Source organism: Pongo abelii, chromosome 21 (assembly GCF_028885655.2).
Source record: "Pongo abelii isolate AG06213 chromosome 21, NHGRI_mPonAbe1-v2.0_pri, whole genome shotgun sequence".
Taxonomy (NCBI): Eukaryota; Metazoa; Chordata; class Mammalia; order Primates; family Hominidae; genus Pongo; species Pongo abelii.
In genome coordinates this window covers 64270527-64293657 of record NC_072006.2, presented here as the reverse complement: position 1 = coordinate 64293657, position 23131 = coordinate 64270527, and the positions used below count along the sequence as shown (strand labels likewise).

Sequence of the window (23131 nt, the reverse complement as noted above, 5' to 3'; positions counted from 1 at the left end):
GTAGTTCCTACTCTTCAATCTTGTAGAAGATTGTGGAGAATTGGCATAATTTCTTCCTTAAATGTTTGATAGAGTTCACAAGTGAACTCTTTCTGGTGTTTTGGTAGGATATCAAGTATTCATTCCATTTCTTTAATAGATATAGGCCTAGTCAGATGATCCGTTTCTGTTTACATAGGTTTTGGTAGATTGTGTCTTTCAAGGAATTGGTCCATTTCATCTAGCTAGCCTATCACATTTGCGGGCATGGAGTTCATAATATTGACTTATTTTAATGTCTATGTGATCAGCAGTGATGGCCCTTCTTTCATTTCTGATAGTAATTTCTGTTTTTTTTTTCTCTTTCTTCTTAGTTAACCTGACTAAAGGTTTATCAATTTTATTGATCTTTTCAAATAAATGGTTTCTCCTTTTTTCAGTTTTTTATTCTTATGGGTAGAAACATTTTTTAAAATGTCTACAAAGCACTCTGCACAGTTCTGTTAAAAACAACAGGTGCTAGAGAGGATGTGGAGAAATAGGAACACTTTTACACTGTTGGTGGGACTGTAAACTAGTTCAACCATTGTGGAAGACAGTGTGGCAATTCCTCAAGGATCTAGAACTAGAAATACCATTTGACCCGGCCATCCCATTACTGGGTATATACCCAAAGGATTATAAATCATGCTGCTATAAAGACACATGCACACGTATGTTCATTGTGGCACTATTCACAATAGCAAAGACTTGGAACCCACCCAAATGTCCATCAATGATAGACTGGATTAAGAAAATGTGGCACATATACACCATGGAATACTATGCAGCCATAAAAAATGATGAGTTCATGTCCTTTGTAGGGACATGGATGAAGCTGGAAACCATTCTCAGCAAACCATCACAAGGACAAAAAACCACCGCATGTTCTCACTTGTAGGTGGGAATTGAACGATGAGAACACTTGGACACAGGAAGGGGAACATCACACACTGGGGCCTGTCGTGGGGTAGGGGAAGGGGGGAGGGATAGCATTAGGAGATATACCTAATGTAAATGACTAGTTAATGGGTGCAGCACACCAGCATGACACATGTATACATATGTAACAAACCTGCATGTTGTACACATGTACCCTAGAACTTAAAGTATAATAAAATTTATCTTGAGTTATTTTAATGCCTAACAAAGCTCAAAGTTACTAAATACTTGACTCTCTTTATTTCTCTTTGCAGGTATAAATAGAACCAGATTTATCTTAAAAGTTTTTTTCAGCCTTTATTTTTCCTTTGAAGATTAACTGGTAGAGTTTAAAAGTAACTTACAATTTTTTTTCAGAGAGAAAAGTCAAAAGGGAAAGAATTTACCAATGCAGCAGAATCCTTGATAAGCCAAATCAATAAAAGATACAAAACAAAAGATGACATCAAGTCTACAAGAAAATTAAAGGAGTCTTTGATTAACAGGTATGTTCTTAAATTTCAGACATGAATATTTTTCTGACAGATACAACTATATTACACAATTTTAAAAAGGTTAATTTTAAACATAGGTTCAGATAATGTAACTTCAGTAGAAAACACATGGTTACTTAATACTTTTATAAATAGTAGGTGTTTACACAGGAAGGGAACTAAATTTGAAATTTGTCATTCTATTGTCTAGTTACATTTTATATAGGATCAAAAAACACATCAACACAACATACCATTTTAAAAATCTTTAGGATGTAGACATTGTACTTACTGAATCTAGTAATGAATAAATAAATATATTTAAATACATTGCTTAATGAAATACAAAATTTAACCAGATATGAGAGTTTTTTTGTAGTAAATAGTACATTCTTTGCAGTCTTTCCAAAGATTATTACAAAATGTCTATTTATAGTCTATCAGGTGGTTAATTCAAGTTTATGTTAATTCTGGCCTTACTATAGGTCATGAATAAATGATTCTTACGGCGGAATCATTCATTTTAAATTCACACTTTCTGCTGCATTAATGATTCAGCTTCGAATGCTCTATTATAAGTGCTATTTACTGAGTGAAGTAGCAAAACTATCAGACTATTACTGTTACATTTTGGTTATTTTTAACATTGAATATAAATTTAGTGACAAATATGGTTTATCTTAAATAAAATGACTTTTATGAAAAATATTCTGTTGATACTGATTTGCTTTTTCAATTTTGACAAAATCTTTTTTTACAGTGGTTTTTCAAACAAACCTGTTGTACAACTCAGTAAGGTAGGTGTTATTTACTTAACTTCACCAAATCTATAGTCAAACTCAATATTTGACCATAAACACTAAAATAGCATAGTGGTAAAATGGAATTTGATACGATGTTTTTAGAATATTGCTAAATGAATGATGATAACCACTGACAGGTTTAATAGCAAGTACTCAAAATAGCCCTCCAACCTTCTGTTTTTCAAATAAAAAGCTGCTTTTATACATATGAGCGTAATATTTTTACTTTTTGGTACATGATTCAGTATATCCTTATCGTGTGTGTGTATTTTTTTAATAGCTGATCCCATCTCTCCTAACAATTAGATCCTACTGAAGTTCCAATTTTGTTTAAAAAAACCTTTACTCTTTATCCAGTCTTATAATATAAATTATCTTTTTTCTGATTCCTTACAGTTGTTCTCTGTGTCCACTTAATATTTCAAGTTTTGAAGTTCACCCTCTATAAGTTCTTCTTGAATGTTTTCTCCCCTGTCGAGGCCAACTTCTATTAGCCCAGTTTCGGTTCTGATTTCTAATCTCTGGATTGTTACAATAGGCTTTATGTGTTAATAATTTTCTTTGCCTCTAGCATTTCTCTGTGTCAATCCTTACATCACATTCACTACCAGCTTTTTTTCTTTCTAAAGCACACAGCTCCAATCATGCCACTTTCTTGTTCAGAAACCTTTTTTTGGTCCCTGTTGCTTATTGAATTAAGTGGAAACATAGACTGGCTCACATAGACTGGCTCACTTGTCCCTTTAAAAGATTGTCTTATTTCTTAATTTTCTAGGCATGTCATGTTTAACTGAAACATAACTTGAGGTTTCCTGAAGTAAGTCTTTCCTAAGTATTTATTCTCTTTTTCTTCTCCCTTTGCAATGAACTTCGAACTGAGTCAGCAGGCTCTCTCACCCTCTTATCTGATTATTAAAATATTTCTCTTTGTACCTTCCTTATGAAAACTTTCCAAGATGCCCTGACTCAACCCATTTGGCAAGAATTCTGAATCTGTACAATACAGTGTTTTGGTACCTTTTTAAATTTTTATTTATTTTTGCTGTTTTACTCATGGGTTTTTTCTTCTATTTTTTCACTATACTTTATTTTGAATCATCTTTGTATTTTCTGTAATATTTTTGTGCTCACCTTTGTATCCTCTATAATACCATTGCTGCCTTTTGCTTAACTTCTTTAACATCTTCGCTCATTTTTACATATTCTGTAACAACACACAAACGATGCAACAGGTGAATGAACATATGTATGCAAGCACTGGTAAAAAATCATACTGGGAAGGATAAGTCAGATAAATGATCAGAGGAGTAATATATTGAGAGATAACCTTTTTAAAATAATGCAAATACTTCTATATAAAATAACGGAAAGAACTAAATTGAAGATGAATCACAACATAAAATTAATATTTTACGTTTTAATATTTCTAACTTACTAATTATTTGTGATCAATAATCAATTATTTAGTGATATTTAATCATAGTACATTTCTTTAATACAGTATATTACAATTAATTTATTAAATGTTATTTTATTTAACTTCTTTTTTTGCCCTCACTACTTTGAGATCTGGTTGAATATATTTTTAGTTGTAGGCTGTATGAATAATTTAACACATATTTTTTCCTAACAATACTAGTTAATTGATAGATTTTTGACTCTTTTACATGAGATTTTACATAAACCTTAGCCTCTCTCAAAGTTTTCTATTTAAGAGTTTAAAGCAAATGAGAGTCCAAAACAAAGTAGAAGCATGCTTGGTTTGTGATCATGGCATCACCAAAATTTAGCTTATAGAATTCCAGTAAGGAGGTCATTTATTTACATAACAACAATGTCAGTAAGTATTAAGGTTAAAGGATTTTATTAGATTTACAATATTTTCTATTATATTTTTACTATTTAAGTCTTCAATATTTAAAAAAGTGTTTTTTTATTGTATATATTTAAGGTGTATAACATGATATACATAGTGAAATGGTTACTATAATCAAATTAATGTATTCATTCATCTTTGTGTGTATGTGGCAAGAACGCATAAAATCTACTCTTAGCAAATATCCCAAATATAATAGATTGGTGCAACAACCTATTATATAATACAATACTGTATTATATATAGTTGGTATACTATACAATACTATTAATAGTCCTCATGTTCTGCATTATATTTCTAGACTTATTCATCCTACATATCTGCAACTTTGTATCCTTTGATCTCCCTTTTTTCCTTCCCTCCTGCCATCCTCTGGTGACCACTGTTTTATTATCTTATTTCTATAGATTTGACTTTTTTTTTTTTTTTTAAAGATTCCACATATAAGGGAGATCATGCAGTATTTTTCTTTCTGTCTGGTTCTTTCACTTAGCATAATGTCCTCTTGTCTTGGTTCATCCGTGTTATAGCAAATTTCAGGATATACTATTTTTAAGGCTGAATAATATTTCTTGATATATATACATGCACCACAATTTCTTTATCCATTCATATGTCAATGAATACTTTGTTTCCATGTTTTGATAATTATAAATACTACCGCAATGAACATAGGAATGCAGATAACTTTTTTTTTTTTTTCTGAGACAGAGTCTTGCTCTGTCCCCCAGGCTGGAGTGCAGTGGCGTGATCTTGGCTCACTGCAACCTCCACCTCCCAGGTTCAAGCAATTCTCCTGTCTCAGCCTCCTGAGTAGCTGGGAATACAGGCGCGTGCCACCATGCTCAGCTAATTTTTGTATTTTCAGTAGAGATAGGGTTTCACCATGTTGGTCAGGTTGGTCTTGAACTCCTGACCTCAGGTGACCCACCCACCTTGGCCTCCCAAAGTGCTGGGGTTACAGGTGTAAGCCACTGTGCCCAGCCCTAGGAGTGCAATTGTATTTATGGGTGGTGATTTAATTTATTTTGCGTATATTTTTATTCAATTTAAGGAGAATGTTACAAATGTAAGATTTATGTTAGTGGAAGCACAACTAGAAAAATATTTTAAAATGCACATTATTTGTTTGCCACATAGAGTAATGTACAAGTTTTTTTGTTGAGGTAAAATATACATATAAAATTTACCATCTTTATCATTTTTAAGTGTACATTTCACTGGTTATATATATATTTTTTTAATCCCTTAGATCCCCCCCCCCCACTCCTTCCTACTCTTCCTGGCCTCTGATAATCACCGTTCTACACTCTATCTCCATGAGATTCACTTTTTTATCTCCCACTTATGAGTGAGAACATGCGATATTTGTCTTTCTGTGTTTGGCTTATTTCACTTTACTTTGGCCTCCAGTTACATCCATGTTGCTACAAGTGACAAGATTTCATTCTTTTTTTATTGCTGAATAATATTCCATTGTATATACACATACCACATTTTCTTTATGCATTTATCCACTGATGGACACTTAGGTTTCAGTAATGCTGCAGTAACCATGGGTGTGCAGATACCTCTTTGGTATATTGATTTCCTTTCTTTTGGATATATACTCAGTAACTTGCTGGATCATACTGTAGTTCTATTTTTAGTTTTTTGAGGAAACTTCACACTGTTATTCACAGTGGTTGTACCACCATTTGCATTCCAACAGTGTATGAGACCCACATCCTCACTAGCATCTGTTATTGCCTGTCTTTTTTGGTACAAGCCATTTTAACTGAGGTGAGATGACATCTCATTTTTTGATTTGCATTTCTGATTAGTGCTGTTGAGCATTTTTTCATATACCTTACCTGTTAGCCATTTAATGATTTTTTTATAACCCTCTTTTGTATTCAGGAAAAAGTTCAGAAAAAAAGCTACAGAAAACTGAAGACTACTTTTGTTAATGTTACTTCTGAATGCCCAGTGTAAGTATTTTTTGTAATATTTTTCATTTTCTTCATATTTGAAGAGACTACACATATTTATTTTAAGTGGAGCTAATATTGCTCTTCATTTTCACAGGAATGATGTTTACAATTTTAATTTGAATGGAGCTGATGACCCTATCATAAAACTTGGAGTAAGCTAAAAATCAAGATACATTGTATTTACTCAGAAGTTACATTGTATTTACCATGCAGTTATTAGATAGTATGTTTTTAATGTGCATCCTCATATGCTTTAAAATTTTTAAGAAATACGTAATAATATTTTGGATAACCAGCCTATGTATATTTAGGTGGCTTTTTTTTTTTAATTTTTGTTTTGGAATAAGGTAGAGAAAAACAAGCAATTGTGGGGTAGAAAGCCTTCACTACCATGAAAATCGCCTTTCTTATTGATGAAAAAAAAACTATTTTATTTTTGCTGTATTGTATTTTCTTTTCAAATACAAATATTGTAGTAAAGTTAATTTTATGTCAAATCTTATGATTTTGTGAAGCGAAACTAGATTTTATGTTTATTCCTTTTAATTCTTGTTTATTTTGATACTGACACCTCTTTTTTTTGTTTATTTACAATATAGATCCAAGAGTTTCAAGCTACAGCTAAAGAAGCCTGTGTGGATAAGTCAATTAGATTGTAGGTATTTTTATTAGATTAAAATATTCTGATCTTTTTTTTCTCTTAAATATCTCCTCCCAGTCTTAGAGTTTTTTAACAAATGAGAAGAGTGAATAAAAATGCTAGTCATTATTACTCCCATTATGATTCTGTTACTTCAACATTTACTCTTTAAATTAATATGCAAATTATCATCACTTTGAATATTAGTTGTATATCCTAGATCATAAAGCTGAAAAGACTTAGTAGTTCTTTAATCCAACATAGTTATTTTATAACTGAAGTCAGAGAGGATAAGTGGCTTGGCCAGAATAATATAGCTAATTAGTGAAAAAGTTAAGACTGAAAACTCAGGTCTAATTGTCCATTGTGTATTACCTTAAGAAAACAAGTATGAAGGGTATTTTTTAATTAATACATATTTTTGTTTAAGGGTAGGTCCAAGGAATCATGATGAACTTAAATCTTCTGTCAAAACAAAAGATAAAAAAGTAAGTTATAATATCTCAATATGTCTATTAGAAATAGTATTTCTCTTAATGTTAAAGATTATCAAAAACAAGAAAACAAAAATATTTTGATTGTTATATTTATGCAACTATCCACATTCCTATTATGAATTTTCTTATGGTCTTTTAGCTATTTGTAATCATCTAATAAAAGAAATGCCACATTTAGTTTTTTTAATATATATACTATTAGGTTATACCTCTCTGGAAATAAGTTGTTTTGATTTAACTTTGAATTAACAACATCAACACCAAAATACAAATATCACTATCTGATCTGGTTTTCCAAGTGACTTTCTTGGATAGGTTATTTAGGATGTTAAGAAATGACAAGTTAGTTTTCCTGTTTTGGTTTTTGTTCTTTGTTGTTGTTGTTGTTTTGATTTAACTTACCTTGCATGACATAATGAGATGTAGTATTTCTTCATGCATTTCAAACTTTTTTTTTTATAGATTATAACAAATCATCAAAAGAAAAATCTGTTTAGTGATACTGAAACAGAGTACAGATGTGATGACAGCAAGACTGATATAAGCTGGCTAAGAGAACCAAAATCAAAACCACAGCTAATAGACTATAGCAGAAATAAAAATGTGAAGAATCATAAAAGTGGAAAATCAAGTAAGAAATTATCTTTTGGATAAATGTTGCAAATGATTTTACAATTTATTTCAATTATTGAAAATGCTTTATATAAGCTTATTGTATTTAGACTGTTCATTACTACATACTTTCATGGATAGGACAAAACACTACAGTTTTATGTTTTTTGTTTTATTTTGGTAATATGGTTATATTTAAATTTTATTTTTAATAGGACCTTAGGGACACAAATTATGACTTATCATTATCCTTGGCTCATGATTCTCGTCACTTGTCTACTCATGGCCCAGTATTATCCAGTTATTTAGCTAATTATTGTGAATAATATACCAAGTACTCATGAACCCAACACCTTTAAGACCAAGGCTTGAACTTTGACACTAACCTATATATATTTACATGTATTTACATTTGTGTGTGTGTGTATAAAATATATATATTTATGTGTGTGTGTATATATATATATATTTACTAAATATCCCATCTTCTTGCTGCACCCAACATGCATCCTTTTCTAGGAATTTATATAGACACAAAAAATATATCAAAAGGAAAAAAATTTTCTTCCAGATTTTTTTTTGGGGGTCTAAGTTTTCCACAAAGTACTTTCCTAGAAAGTGGCTTCTGCTTTCTCTTTGTGATAGTGAATCTCCTGAAGCAGTTGGTAAGAGTTTCAGGTATAAATTTTGGCTAGAGAGAATTACCATTTTCATAGCTGAACATCAGTTTCAACGTTTGCTAAAACAAAGATTTTATATGTTGCATTTTTAAAAGAAGACTTAACTCCGTGCTTTTCAATTAAATGTATATTTATTTTAAGGGCATCAGCTTTTATTTCAGGATTAAAAATAACCAGTAGTTACCTAAAAATAGAAGTGAATTTTGGCATGTGTTTAGAAATGAAGCTGAATCTTGAAATTTAGTTGAGAGGTCACCAGATACATGAGGAAGTAAAGCAGCAGGATTATCATATATTAAAGGGAGAGAAGTATGGAATAGCATAGTATATTCAGGGAATGCAGTATTGAGGTATTTGGTACATAGATCATATTTATGGGAAAATGGTGAAAGATGAGGCTAGATTGCATCATAGTCTGAACCTTGAAGCCGCCAAAGATAAACATAGTAAGATTCACATGCCCTCAGGGAGCTTACAGTCTAGTGGGAAGATGTACAAATAAAAACATTTATAACATAAAGTAGAAGATTAGAGATCTCAGGAAGATGTTAGAAGTTAGTGTCATCACTAAATATTTATAAAATTTAACTTATGAAATTGAAATTCTGTATGATTTCTTTTGTTTAAATTATTGAATAACTACAAGTTAATGTGTTTGAGTTGACTTATTAGAGGACCTCTCTTCCAAAACAGCTTTGCTTCCTTTGCTTGGATAATCTTATTTCTTAGGGTTTCAGAGACTATTTGGAAAGATAACATTACGCTTGAAAGGCAAAAAAGAAGTGGGACTAAAGCTGCTATCAATAATATGGGTAAATCTTATTAACATTGTGATGTATGGAAAATAAATCATAGGATATTATACAGGACATGATATTTTATAAATCTCATTATATTGTTTAGAGATATATACCTGTGTAATAAAACTTGTTTTTAAAGCAAGTAACTAAGACCTGCAGATTTCAGGACAGTAATTACCTTTTAGCAGAAGGGACACGGAGGATGGTATAAGAGAGCATACGTAAGTAGATTCAGCATTATACACAATCTGGTTCTTAAATTGAGTGTTGGATTTATAGGTGTTAACTTTATAACTTATGCTGACATATGTTTAAAAAGTTCTATAAAATAAAGGAGAGGGAGGAAAACTGGCAATTCATATCATACCAAACACTATACAGTAAAAGTTATCAATTCTTGAAAATTACATTTTTGAATGAGTTTAAAGATGGTGCCAATCAGAGATGTGGTACAGTTGGGCTACTAAAAAGTTTTGGGAAAGGAAAAGCTTCCAAAATAGTGTATTGTGAGGTCAGATTCTTCAGCAGAAGAGATGAGAAGATTATGGTGTCAGGAGGGCTGGTATCCTGGTGGCCTGAGGCCACATGGAGGTTCACTTATTAAATGCTAACACATGCTTTAAAAACTTACTACTTTTTATTTTAATTTAAATATGCTGAAATGATGTTCTAATAAATTTAATGCCTATTCTTATTTACTGTGAAAATTTAACCTTATTTTTCTGAATTGCAGGATCATCCTTGGAAAAGGGACAACCAAGCTCTAAAATGGTAAGCCAAGAAGTTTGTGTTCAAACATCCCTTTAAAATTATTTTTTCTTGTCATATAAAAATAATTCATCTCATAATTTTATCCTTTTTATCAGTTATGTGTTTTATGTACCTGTTCCTCTTTTTGCACACTTTCTCCTGTTTCTTTTTAAATCATATTGGCCTTTATTTGACTCCATTTTATTCTGTGCTTTTAGGTATTTTTTAAATCTTTTACTTCAGTTAGATAGTATATATCAGGGTCCTCGGGGACTTAATGGAAGGGAGACAGAGATGGTAAAGATGATAACTGGAAAGGGAAGATAAAATCCATTAATTTAAAGTATGTTAATCAAGAATCATTCTTACAAATATTTTATGTAAAACTTGTCACAGTGCCAATTTTATAGCAAATTGCTTGTATTTCTTGTACCTCAAATATTGATCTAATATTCAGGAATTTTTCTCCTAAAGACACCCAGTAAAAATATCACCAAAAAGACAGACAAGACAATTCCGGAAGGAAGAATCAGACTTCCACGAAAAGCAACCAAAACAAAAAAAAATTATAAAGATCTCTCAAATTCAGAATCAGAGTGTGAACAAGAATTTTCACATTCATTTAAAGAGAACTTACTAGTAAAGGTAAATAGATACAGTTCAGATTAATTTCTAAAAGCCTCTTAAAATACTAAATATGTATTTTTGTAAAAAATGTCAAATTTATCTTGTTACTTCTTAAGAGTTAACTTCCTATATGACAAAACTTAAATAATAATTCTAGAAATTTGCCCTTAGGCAATATAATGCTAAATTTTGTAATAAGTTGGCATTTTTGTTATAAAACAGATGTCTGAATCTAGTGAAATTATAACTTTATGATAGTATCTTTGAAATGGAGAAGTACTTAATCTTCTAAAATTAGGCATTAATAAAGTATAGCATGGAGAAGCTGTGTATCTGTTGAGTGAAAGCAAAATATTGGTGTCTGAGGTTCTTCCCACATACTGGCCCACCTGTCACCATCCCTGACTTCTTCCTTATGTCTCATAATGTCCAGACACATTCCCAGTCACCTGTTCTTGAAAGCAAAGTTAAATATTTATTTATTTGTCTGGCAGTCTATCATCTATAGAAGTAATGAGATGTCAGTATAATTTCATTTTTCTTTATTTGAATATTCAGTAGTTTTCTATAACTCCAATTATGGGAAAATATATACACTTAATACATATATTACTATATATAGTAACCACTGTACATATACACATATAGTGTATTTGTATAGTATATAAATACATGTAGTGCTTACAATGTGCCAACTGCTATATTAAGCACTTTACAGATTTAATGTCTTAAAATCTCATAAGTACTATAGGTAATTAGTACTATTATTGTCATCCCATTTTACAACTGAGAAAATTGAGGCTCTTGCTCAAGGTCACACAACTAGGAAGTGGTAGGTCTAGGATTTGAAACCAGAGAGTCTGGCACTAAAGATAGGTTTCTGAACAGTACAGTGTGCTGATTTGACATCATAAACTTCCATCTCTTCTTGTTTGCAATCTTATCTCTTACCCAAAATACTTTAAAGACTTCCTAACTTAGGTCTACATTTTCTATCACTTCTTTTTTTTTTTTTTTTTTTTGAGACACAGCCTTGCTCTGTCACCAGGCTGGAGTGCAGTGGTGTCATCTTGGCTCACTGCAACCTCCGCCTCCAGTGTTCAAGCGATTCTGCTGCCTCAGCCTGCCTAGTAGCTGGGACTACAGGCGCGCGCTACCACGCCCAGCTAATTTTTGTGTTTTTAGTAGAGACTGGGTTTCACCATGTCGGTCAGGATGGTCTCGATCTCTTGACCTCATGATCTGCCTGCCTCGGCCTCCCAAAGTGCTGGGATTACAGGCATGAGCCACCGTGCCCAGCCTTCTATCACTTCTTAAAGGATGTTTACCATACATATAGTCATATACCTTCTCAAGCCACCTCTCATCTTATCCCTCTTCAAAGGAAGACCCTAAAAATATCTCTATTGTCAGATATTCAAAGCATCAAAATGCCATTCCAAGCATTTTTCTACCCTTCTCCAGTGTATGCCCAGAACTGTGAAATGGTCAGATAGTATAACCTGTGACTCCCAAATAAGACCTGTGCTTCTCCACTCCCTCTGTTCTTGCAAAGTCTTCTCTATTCGCAGTATGTCTTCCCCTTTCTACCTTCTTTCACAAACTCCTTAGTATCTCAAATACTATGCAATTTAGGAATGCTTTCTAATTTCCCTAAACTGAATATAATCTTTGAACCCTCAAAGAAGGCTATTTGTGTCTCTTAAGATATTTATTATAGTAAATGTATTATATTCTCCTGTGAATTTGTCTTATGGCTTCTAGTATATTAGAAAGTCTTTCACTACTCATGTCTAGGTCCTTGTTATGCCTTTATGTGGTAATATACAACATTTAATAAATATTTGAATATAATTTATGTGTCCAAGTGTAAATATTTGTACTTGAGTATAATTTGAAAGTTATTGATACATTTAGGAGGAGAATATCCATTCCAGAATGAAAATGGTAAAGCTACCAAAGAAACAACAGAAAGTCTTCTGTGCTGAAACAGAAAAGGAACTATCAAAACAATGGAAAAACTCATCTCTACTAAAAGATGCTATACGAGATAATTGCCTTGACTTATCTCCCAGATCTTTATCTGGCAGTCCATCATCTATAGAAGTAACGAGATGTCAGTATAACTTCGTTTTTTCTTTACTTGAATATTCAATAGTTTTCTATAACTCTAATTATGGGAAAATACAATTTTAAGACTAATTTTGAGGGGTATTTATGATTATAGTAGTTAAAACTTCATTGTTAAGCTAATTAATGCTAGTAACTTGACTTTTGATAACATGGGAACAATGCTACTAGGATACTGATGTTTTTCATGTTAGGAAGTTAAAGATCAAATGCTTTAATATGGAAAATAATATATATTCACAAATTATAACAATCTTAAATAAGTACTTAATTTTAATGTGCTTTTTTTAGCTCAATATATATTTAAAAACATGAGAATTTATGGAGAATTCTGTTTTTTCTATTTACATTTCATTGACAAAAGTCCAAAGAATATCTTGCTCATTCTGTGGACCCACAGTGGATTAATACCATATACAGCTGAGGTTTTGCTTTTATTTTTAAATGATTGCTAAAGAAAAATTCATATTCTTTGGAACTCTGGTATATGTGTATGCCTTTCTAGTATAGAAAGTATAAGTTTGCCCTTTTTATACCATTTTTGTTTCCTTGTAAGGACATGTTAAAGCATTTCTAAATGCTAATCATTTCAGTTAAAATACAAGACTTAAATCAAGTTGGTATACTTCTGCTTCCTCTAAAGTACCTATTGTGTTCTCAGTACTAAGGACCACTATGAAATTTCATATAAGCACATACTCAGGAGACAGATGTACCTGCCCTGATTTGATCTGAAAATTGTCTGAGGATTTATTTATATTAAGATTTATTCCAGCAGTAAATTTTCTAATTTTTATGTGAAAGATGTAGAGCAGATGATTTCTCAAGCCTTTTTCAATCATAAAATGTTGTGATGTGTATATATAACACAATCAGCTATGATGTCAGAATACTCAAGATAATACTTAGGTTGATCCTTATATTTCAGGTCGTACTGTAGATATTTTTGTTGGAAAATGTTTTGAAAGTTCTTGTGGTTACATTTTAAATTCAGCCATTACTGTTTTTCAGTCTGATAAATATTTTAAATATAACTTGGTCTTCATATTTTTAAAGCTATCCTTTTATATAGCTAAGATTTGAAGATTTGACAAATTTATATTCTTAGAATTTAAATTAATCATGCTATTTCTAAAGCAGACATCAGTGATAACGCTTGCCATCTGTTTTCTTATTTTGATGCAATGTAGGTATAGAGAAAATAACAGAAAAGGATTTTACTCAGGATTATGACTGCATAACAAAATCTATATCACCTTATCCAAAAACTTCATCATTTGAATCCTTAAATAGTAACAGTGGAGTTGGAGGTACAATAAAGTCACCCAAAAACAATGAGAAAAACTTCCTGTGTGCAAGTGAAAGTTGTTCACCAATTCCACGACCACTGTTTTTGGTGAGAATGTATATATATTTTTCTCTTTATCAGATATATCTGAAGGTAGTATGTTATTTTCCCTATCATCTTAATCAGATACACATTGCTAGTCTGTTTAAGGTTTTGGGTTTGGTCTAGGGTCTTGGGGGAGAGGGACATAATGACAAGAGAGAGATACTTGCCAGTCTTGGTGAACCTAACAGACAAATAAATGTATAGCTATACAGGAGGAAGAATGTGGTAGCAGGAGAGTACAGTAGTTTCTCATTATTTGTGGTTTCACTTTTTGATGTTTCAGTTACCTACAGTCAACTGTGGTCTGATAATATTAAACAAGAAATTGCAGAAATAAACAATTCATATGTTTTACATTGTGTGTAATTCTGAATAGTGTGATGAAATATTGAGCCATCCACTCTGTCCCTCCTGGGACGTGAATCAACCCTTTGTCCAGTGTATCCATGCTGCTGTATACCCTACCTGCCTGTTAGTCACATAGTAGCCATCTTGGTTATCGGATCAACTGTAGAGGTATTGCAGTGCTTGTGTTAAAGTAACCCTTATTTTACTTAACAATACTGCCAAAGGGCAAGAGTATTGATGCTGACAATTCAGATAGGCCAAAGAGAAGCCATAAAGTTTTCCTTCAAGTGAAATGGTGAATATTCTGTGCTTAATAAGGAACTAAAAATAAGGTATGTGGAAGTTGCTAAGATCTATGGTAAGAATGAATCTTCATGAAATTAGGAAAAAGAAATCGGTGCATAGTATAATAGGGTTAGGTACTATCCGTGATTTCAGGAGGGTCTACTATATTTTAAGAAGAAATGATATCTATAATGTGATACATAGATGAGGAAGAATGAAGAATTTCTTTTCAACATATATTTACTTTTTATATTCCTACCATTTACCTGTTAAACTTCCTTATAAACACCTAAACCAAATATTGTAATTACACTGTTTTCAACTAAATTGTCAATTTACTTTGTCAACTTGAATTTTTGTAACTAAAGGTTATTAAAGGCCATAGACTTTAAATTATGGTGAAATCTGAAAGAAGTACCTGCATTGCAGGAATAAGCCTATTCAGATCTAGAAAATGTGTGTAGTTCTAATGTGTAGAACAATTAATAGTATCTCTTAGGAAGTGATCATTCCTGTTACAAAATTCTTATCTGTACTCTGTAATCACCCCTTATTCTCAGGGAATACGTTCCAAGACCCCCCCAATAGATGCCTGAAATGGAGGATAGTACTGAACCCTATTATACTTTTTTTCCTATACATATATACCTATGATTGTTTAATTTATACATTAACTTATAAATATGCAATTTATAAATTATTACAATGACAAAACAACTATAACAATACACTACAGCATCACTACTCTTGCTTTTGAGGGGCATTATTTAGTAAAATAAGGGTTACTTGAGCACTACAATATCTCCACAGTCAATCTGATAGATGGCTATTACTTGACTAACAGGCAGGTAGCATATACAGCATAGATATGCTGGACAAAGCGATGATTCATATCCCAGGCAGGACAGCCCGATGGCCAGAGATTTCATGGCACCACACAGAATTGTGCACAATTTGAAACTTATAAATGATTTCTGGAATTTTCCATTTAATATTTTTGGACCATGGTTGAGCATGAGTTATTGAAACCCTGGAAAGCAAAACTGCAGCTAAGAGGGACCATTGTGTGTCAGAAAGATAAAAGTGGAACTATGCTGTTTAAAGTAGAGGTAGGAGATCTAAACCCTAGATCTACCTAGCCTCCTTCACCTCTTTCCCCCAAATAATCCCCAAGGCATATTTTCAAAACTCTTGAGTTCCTACAGACCACAATTTGAAACCCAGTTTCACACTAGTGAAATTCACACAAATTCTCCTGTGATCCTTTATCAGCATAGTTGGCCCTCCATATCTGTGGGTTCCACATCTGTGGATTCAACCACAGACAACAATATATATTTTTAATTGTGTCTGTATTGAACATGTACAGACTTTTTTTCTTGTCGCCATTTCCCAAACAATACATATAACAACTATTTAAGAGTATTACATTGTATTAGGTATCATAAGTAATCTAGAGATTACTTATGTATATGGGAGGATGTGTATAGGTTATATGCAAATACTGAACCATTTTATATCACAGATTTGAGCATCTTCTGATTTTGATATCCACAAGACGTCCTAGAACCAATCCCTGCATTTCTGTCATTCTTATTTTCCCCCCGCATCCTTTAATCCCTTCAGTATGCCACCTTGCAAAATCTCCAAACCTAGGTAATACCCACCCACCATCTTTGATGCTACTATGTGTTAGATGGAATTTTAACAGTTAAATATTCATTGGCTGGACACTCATGAGACATTCCCCCATGCTGCCCCTTTTCTGTCAACTCTTAATAAGGTGTTGGAAATTTGCTTTATATGGTAGGTTGAACCTGCTTACACTCTCAACGCTGCTATGAGATACTGCTCATTTCTCTACAGTTTTAACTAACTAGGTGTTATCAGTTGTTTCTGTTTTTGCCAGTCTGGTAAGCTTAAAGTTGTGTCTTTAATTTGCATTTTCCTGACTCATTGCATCAATGAGTATTTTCACATGATTTTGGCCATTTTGTGAATTTCCTGTTTGTTTTCTTATTTTTAAATTGCATTGTTTGATTTTTCTTACAAATTTATATGAGTTCTTAATATATTCTGGATATTCTTTATTAGTTGTATACAATGTAAACATTCTTTTCCTAGTATGTATATTTTCACTTAATTACACAACATCCCTATGACAAAAGATAGGACATAATCAAATTTACCAATCTTTTGGGTTGTTCAAGAAATCTTCCCCTAAGCTATTGTCATAAAAATATTTTCTTATTTTAGATTTGAGTCTGAATTTGACTCAAATTTTAGATTTGAGTCTCTCCAGGCTTTCTTTTTCATATGGATATCAAATTAGTGCAACATCGGGAGTGGAATAGTCTTAATTTAGTCATAGGCTGGGTGATCACGTGGGCCTGGATTAGGCACTATTAGATTTTACTGTTTACTGGCCTGTTTATCTCTGTGCTAATACCACCATTGCTTTAATTGGGGTCATTTTACATTTATAGGGTGTTACATACCCTCTGCCCCACCATTCCTCAGAATTCCTTTGGCCCTTTACTGATTCATATACATTTTAGAATTAGTTTGTCTAAGGGAAGAATTGCCATTTTTCAATATTGATGTTGATCTTTCTTATCTACACATCATTTCTCTCTCCACTTTTTCGTCTTATTTCCTACAAAGTTGGGCGAAGTCTCCTACAAAGGAAATTATGCATCTTGTTAGATTAATTCTTAAGTATTTTATGGGTCTTCTTTTTGCTGTATTAAAAAAAAATCAAAGACTTTTTTTAAAAATTACAGTTTCTGAGTTTTAAAATTTTTATATAGAAAAACTATTGATTGTTTTATCTCCAGCAACCTTGCTGAATTTTATCATAATTGTCTGCCTAGATTCTCTTGGCTTTTCTGTATTAGACAGCCATATAAACTGTTACACATGAAGATTGGAACAGAAAATGCAAAAAAATTCTTATTCGTGTTCTTGTTAAGGTGACTTTGACCTCTGGAGCATAGAAACTGTACTAGCAGAGATCCTTATCTACAGGTTTTGGTCATCAAAGTAATAATCTACTTGCCTAAGGATTTTTTATTTTTAGTTACGAATTGGAATTGAATTTTTGCAGTGAATTAAGTAGTTTTGCAGTTTTGCTTTAATGTTTCTTATGTTCAACTCTTTTTGAAGTGGGGGGCTTTGAACAATTTTGTAACTTCTTACTGGGTTTTTGTATGTCTTCATTCATAGGCCAGACATACTCCAACTAAGAGTAATACTATTGTAAATAGAAAAAAAATAAGTTCTCTGGTACTTACACAAGAAACACAAAGCCATAACAGCTATTCAGATATAAGCAGTTATAGTTCAGAAAAACGGTTTATGGAAATTGAATCTCCACATATCAATGAAAATTATATACAAAGCAAAAGAGAGGTAAGTATGGTATTATAACTTATAAATTTTCGTTACACTAAGTTGGTTCTTATAAGACTCAGATTACTGACCTTTAGTGGTGATTATAATATTTTAATGCTTTTCAACTGTTATTACCTGAAAATCTGATGTTTAAAGTATATAGAATGGCTTGATCATAGAAAAGTATTTTCTGATAGAAGAAAGTTGAAGCTTTTAAAATGAGAGTAGTAAGGTCTTAAGTAGTGAGGATACCACTGCTGAACCCCAGATTGCATATTTACAATTGGCACTTTCTGGTTTCATGAATATATAGGTATTTGGTTGAACTTCCTGTCAGCATAAAAGCCCATCCATCCATCAATAAAAATATTTTAATAACCTGTAAAATATAGAAAATCAAGACAGAATTTTACAACTTGGAGAGGGCTGCGATTTGAGCTAGACCTAAGTGGATGGGTAGGTATATGTAGATTAAGTGGAGAAAAATCAGTAACCTGTGTAAAGGTTACTAAGTTAAAAAAAAAAACCTGTATATTCAAATAGTATAACATAAGGTTAGATGTGAAAGATGTGGTTTGAAAGAAGAATAGTTTAAATTTTAGTTTTCTGTGGCTCATTTCCTGACTCAAAGAAATGGAAATCCTAATAAAGAAATGAAAAGCAGGAATAGAAAAAAAAAATAGCTCACATCACAGCTATTACAAGAAGATTGAGGTCAACTTAGAATCAAGGTTAACACATGGTAAATATTAGAGATGAAAAGGAGGGGATAGAAACAATCTGAGAAAGAATTGACAGCTTTTGGGTTTGAGAAAGGTGATAAAATGTGAATTGAAATACATTTGCTGAATTTTTTTCTAATTTCTAATACATATTTTAGGAAAGTCATTTAGCATCTTCATTATCCAAGTCTAGTGAAGGAAGAGAGAAAACGTGGTTTGACATGCCCTGTGATGCTACTCATGTATCAGGTTTGTAGTCATAGTCTTGCTTTTTAAAAAATGATTACTGAAATGCTACGTGACATTTCATCTAAAGGAATTACGTATTTTAAGTCATACCATTATTCAACTTAATGTAAAAAGAAAATAAACTAGGTAGAATTGAATGCATAATTACCTAAAACATGATAAAAACACTTAGTGGAAACAAAGCCTTTTTAAAATAAAAGCAAGAAAATGTTAGGTATTTTTAATGAAAATTGTAGCACTTTTAACTTTCTTTAACTGTTCCTAAGGCCCCACTCAACATCTTAGTCGCAAAAGAATATATATAGAAGATAATCTAAGTAATTCCAATGAAGTAGAAATGGAAGAGAAAGGAGAAAGGAGAGCAAACTTGCTTCCCAAAAAACTGTGTAAAATTGAAGATGCAGATCATCATATCCACAAAAGTAGGTAGATCAGTAGCCTGTATCAAAATGCAGTTATTTGGAGGGTGGTTCTTGTATTTTGAATGAGTCTATTTACAAAACAAATTTGTAAAGATAACTTTGGATATGTCCAAGATGGATGATGCTTTATTGCAAAGTTCACATTTATATGAATAATTGTTGTAGTAAGGGTCTTAGATGCCCATAGATCTCCCTCATCATTCTGTCACTTACTGTTGCATTTAGGAAAACTAGAGTGTGAATTTACTGATGTGCTAGTACCTCACTAAATACCTAATAATAATGTGGAACTAGTTAAAAAGCAATTAAAAATAATCCATAAATGTTCCAGCTTAAAGTAGTCATTTCTGCTGTAATAGCCATACCAAAAAGTTTGTTTTATAAATCAGAATAATCTCATTTTTAAGTTAAAAAAACATAAGGAACTCTTCTGCCTTTGATTTCATAATCCTTAGGTTACACATAGATTCGGAAAATTAGATTTTGTTCTTAGCCTAATTACAAGGCTAAATTTAGAGTAATGCATATTTTAACTTCAGCAGATTGTTTTCATTTTTTAGTGTCTGAAAGTATATCTTCATTATCAACAAATGACTTTTCTATTCCTTGGGAGACCTGGCAAAATGAATTTGCAGGTATAGAGATGACTTATGAGACTTATGAGAGGCTCAATTCAGAATTTAAGAGAAGGAATAATGTGAGTTATTCTTTAAATTATAATTTATACCCAATAATATAATAATACGCCACACTTTCTACTAGACCATTGGCTTGTTTGATCCTTTGGCAACAAAATATCCATTCATGAAACCAACTTTTCTTACATGTGAATAATTGGAATAAAATCTGTATATTACCCATATTCTTTCTTTTGCTACTACTATTTTCTCTCTTGTCCTATTTTCCTTTTCAGTTTAATGTTTTGGCTTTTCTGTGATTTTTTTTTTTTTTTACTGGACAGTTTTCATGCCACTTTTCAAGACATTTTTTCTCTCATTTAGGTGAGCATTAATGAAGGTAGTATAGTGTAGTATAAAGAATGAGCAGCTGCAGTCAAAGAAATACCATTTCATTTTGTTTTACTAGTTCTGTATTATAGTTATGTAGTCTGAGTTTTTGGGGTTCCAGTGAGATAATGCAAAAATGCTTTTTAAAACATTTTTTAATTATTAGTAATATATTTCTGCCTATCTTTTTCACATCTCTCTATTTGGAATCGATAGTTTTTTTTATGCCCTCCTTTGAATAAAAGATGTTTTGGGCACAGGTTATCAACCCCCCCCACCATCTTGCTTTTCCTTTCTCCTATATTCAGGGTTAAAATTAGAAATTGCTTGTTTTTTCTGTTTTTTTTTTTTTTTTTTTTTTGCCCAAGGCCAACCTAATCTGAGTAGAGAAGCTTTGACTTATATATTCTCATATGTGTCTGTAGCTAGATTTAAATATATGTTTTTGTGGAAAAAAAAATGGTTTTAAAAAATTCTGAGTGTGACTTTTAGGCTGTGTCTTTGAAGAGAATTATAACCATCAGCATTTTTGTAAATACTGTAGAGTGTGGGGTTCTTATAAAAACTGTTGAGGAGTAACTCAACCCTTAGTCAAAGACTTACTGATGGAGTTAAATAAGTTCACTCAGCAGTGTCTATTAACACTTCAGTCTAAATAACTGAGTTTTTAATTTTTCACTTTTCCAAGCTCTTCTTAGTAATTTACATTTCGTGGAAAATTATTTGCTCTTACTGTAGTCTTGGTTAGATTGTTATTTTGTAAAGATATTTTAAGTTTAAAATGAGTATTTTTCAGATCCGACATAAAATGTTGAGTTATTTTACTACGCAGTCTTGGAAAACAGCTCAGCAACATCTGAGAACAATGAATCATCAAAGTCAGGACTCTAGGTCTGTAATAAAAATCTGTTCTGAAAACTTTTGAATGCTACATATTCATATATTCTGAATGCTACAGTTTTTAAAATTAATCTCATTTTGTTTCTGTAATAGGATTAAAAAACTTGATAAATTCCAATTCATTATCATAGAGGAGCTGGAGAATTTTGAAAAAGATTCACAGTCTTTAAAAGATTTGGAAAAGGAATTTGTGGTTTGTTACTTTAAAAATTTTTTTAAATAAGTTTAAAACCTTGTTTTTAAAGAGCTATACTTGGAAAAACTTTCTTTTTTGGGAGCACATCCTAAAGCTTTTTGTTCAGAAAATAATTTAGTTTTATCTTAGATTTCTAATCAGTTTCATATAAACACTTTTGAATTACAAACTTAAATTTATGATGAATATCTTTGATAACAAATGAGAAATCCTGAGAGATTTTACTTTCAATTTTATTTTAATTTGAAGGAGTGTGTGACATCTGGAATATTTTTAACATATAGCCATACTGTTTATTTAAATTTGTAATAATAGAAATAGAGTAATTCTATTGTTGGATTTTAATTTTTAATCATCTTGAAGTTTAGCTGGATTTTATTTTAGGACTAAAATATTTTATTTAGGACTAAAATATTTTATTTAGGACTAAATAAAATTAATAATTAATTTTATTTAGTCCTAAATAAAATTTTATTTATTTATTTAGGACTTTTGGGAAAAGATATTTCAGAAGTTCAGTGCATATCAAAAAAGCGAACAACAGAGGTTAGTATGACATTCTTAATGACTATAATCTATAAAATTAGATTTTTAAATTAATTTCTATTTGAAAAATTAAAATTATATATACTATATTATAGCACTCTAATTTGAATTATTGATAAATACAAGGTTAACTCATTTTACTTCTTAGGCTTCATCTTTTGAAAACTTCATTGGCTAAAAGTGTCTTCTGTAATACTGATAATGAAGAAACTGTTTTTACATCTGAGGTATAAATTTTATGCTTTTTATAGGTTACCTTTCTTGATTACAAAAAGAATTTGTTAATCTAACTTTGTCTTTGCTGTGAAAACTTTATGGTAAATTTCATGGGTGAAATATATTTGCTTTTTTACAGATGTGTTTGATGAAAGAAGATATGAAAGTGCTGCAAGACAGGCTTCTTAAGGACATGGTAAGTCAACTAAGTTTGAAAATGGGATAATCATACTTTAATGTCTTTTGTTTTTGATTTTTTCGTGTGTGTGCTTTTATGTCTTTTTCTTTTTGGGTTGAGAGAAGATAGTTTTAGTCCAATTACTTTTAGTTCTTTAAATAATGGGAACATATTTATAGTGAAAGAATAGGGGTAATTTAAACAGGCCCTCCTAAGGAGTAAAAGAGAATATAAATTTGCAAATTGAAAAATTATCTGAAAAAATGATTTGTTTGCAGTTGCTAAACACTGGGTACTGCAGCAGGCATCTGTCCTGCTCTGTCTTCTGAAGGAGAAAATATGGCGGGACAAAACTCACAGAAAGTCTGTAGTTTAGTGGAAGAATTACTGTCTGTTTGGACAAGATGTCATTTACTTAGATTTGAGGATTAAATTAGTTTACTTTCCAATGGCCT

At 31.5% G+C, this 23131-nt stretch overlaps 1 protein-coding gene and 1 long non-coding RNA gene across 3 annotated transcripts in view; one reads left to right on the top strand and one right to left on the bottom strand.

Moving 5' to 3' along the window:
- SYCP2 (synaptonemal complex protein 2) overlaps positions 1-23131 on the top strand; it is a 59093-nt gene that overhangs the window by 34135 nt on the left and 1827 nt on the right. For both annotated transcript variants that reach the window (XM_024238859.3, XM_054541909.2), the window contains 20 exons: positions 1318-1445; positions 2194-2230; positions 6012-6082; positions 6180-6237; positions 6685-6740; positions 7156-7213; positions 7685-7853; positions 10048-10085; positions 10539-10709; positions 12609-12807; positions 14012-14217; positions 18073-18258; positions 19121-19211; positions 19478-19633; positions 20194-20330; positions 21437-21531; positions 21634-21733; positions 22224-22282; positions 22431-22509; positions 22638-22694. In XM_024238859.3, the coding sequence (XP_024094627.2) occupies positions 1318-1445; positions 2194-2230; positions 6012-6082; positions 6180-6237; positions 6685-6740; positions 7156-7213; positions 7685-7853; positions 10048-10085; positions 10539-10709; positions 12609-12807; positions 14012-14217; positions 18073-18258; positions 19121-19211; positions 19478-19633; positions 20194-20330; positions 21437-21531; positions 21634-21733; positions 22224-22282; positions 22431-22509; positions 22638-22694 (2151 nt within the window). The remainder of the gene's footprint in view (positions 1-1317; positions 1446-2193; positions 2231-6011; positions 6083-6179; positions 6238-6684; positions 6741-7155; positions 7214-7684; positions 7854-10047; positions 10086-10538; positions 10710-12608; positions 12808-14011; positions 14218-18072; positions 18259-19120; positions 19212-19477; positions 19634-20193; positions 20331-21436; positions 21532-21633; positions 21734-22223; positions 22283-22430; positions 22510-22637; positions 22695-23131) is intronic.
- Positions 1796-23131, bottom strand: part of LOC129052168 (uncharacterized) — a 33606-nt gene continuing 12270 nt past the window's right edge. The window contains exon 3 of the long non-coding RNA XR_008517059.1: positions 1796-3440. This is a non-coding gene — a long non-coding RNA (uncharacterized LOC129052168). The remainder of the gene's footprint in view (positions 3441-23131) is intronic.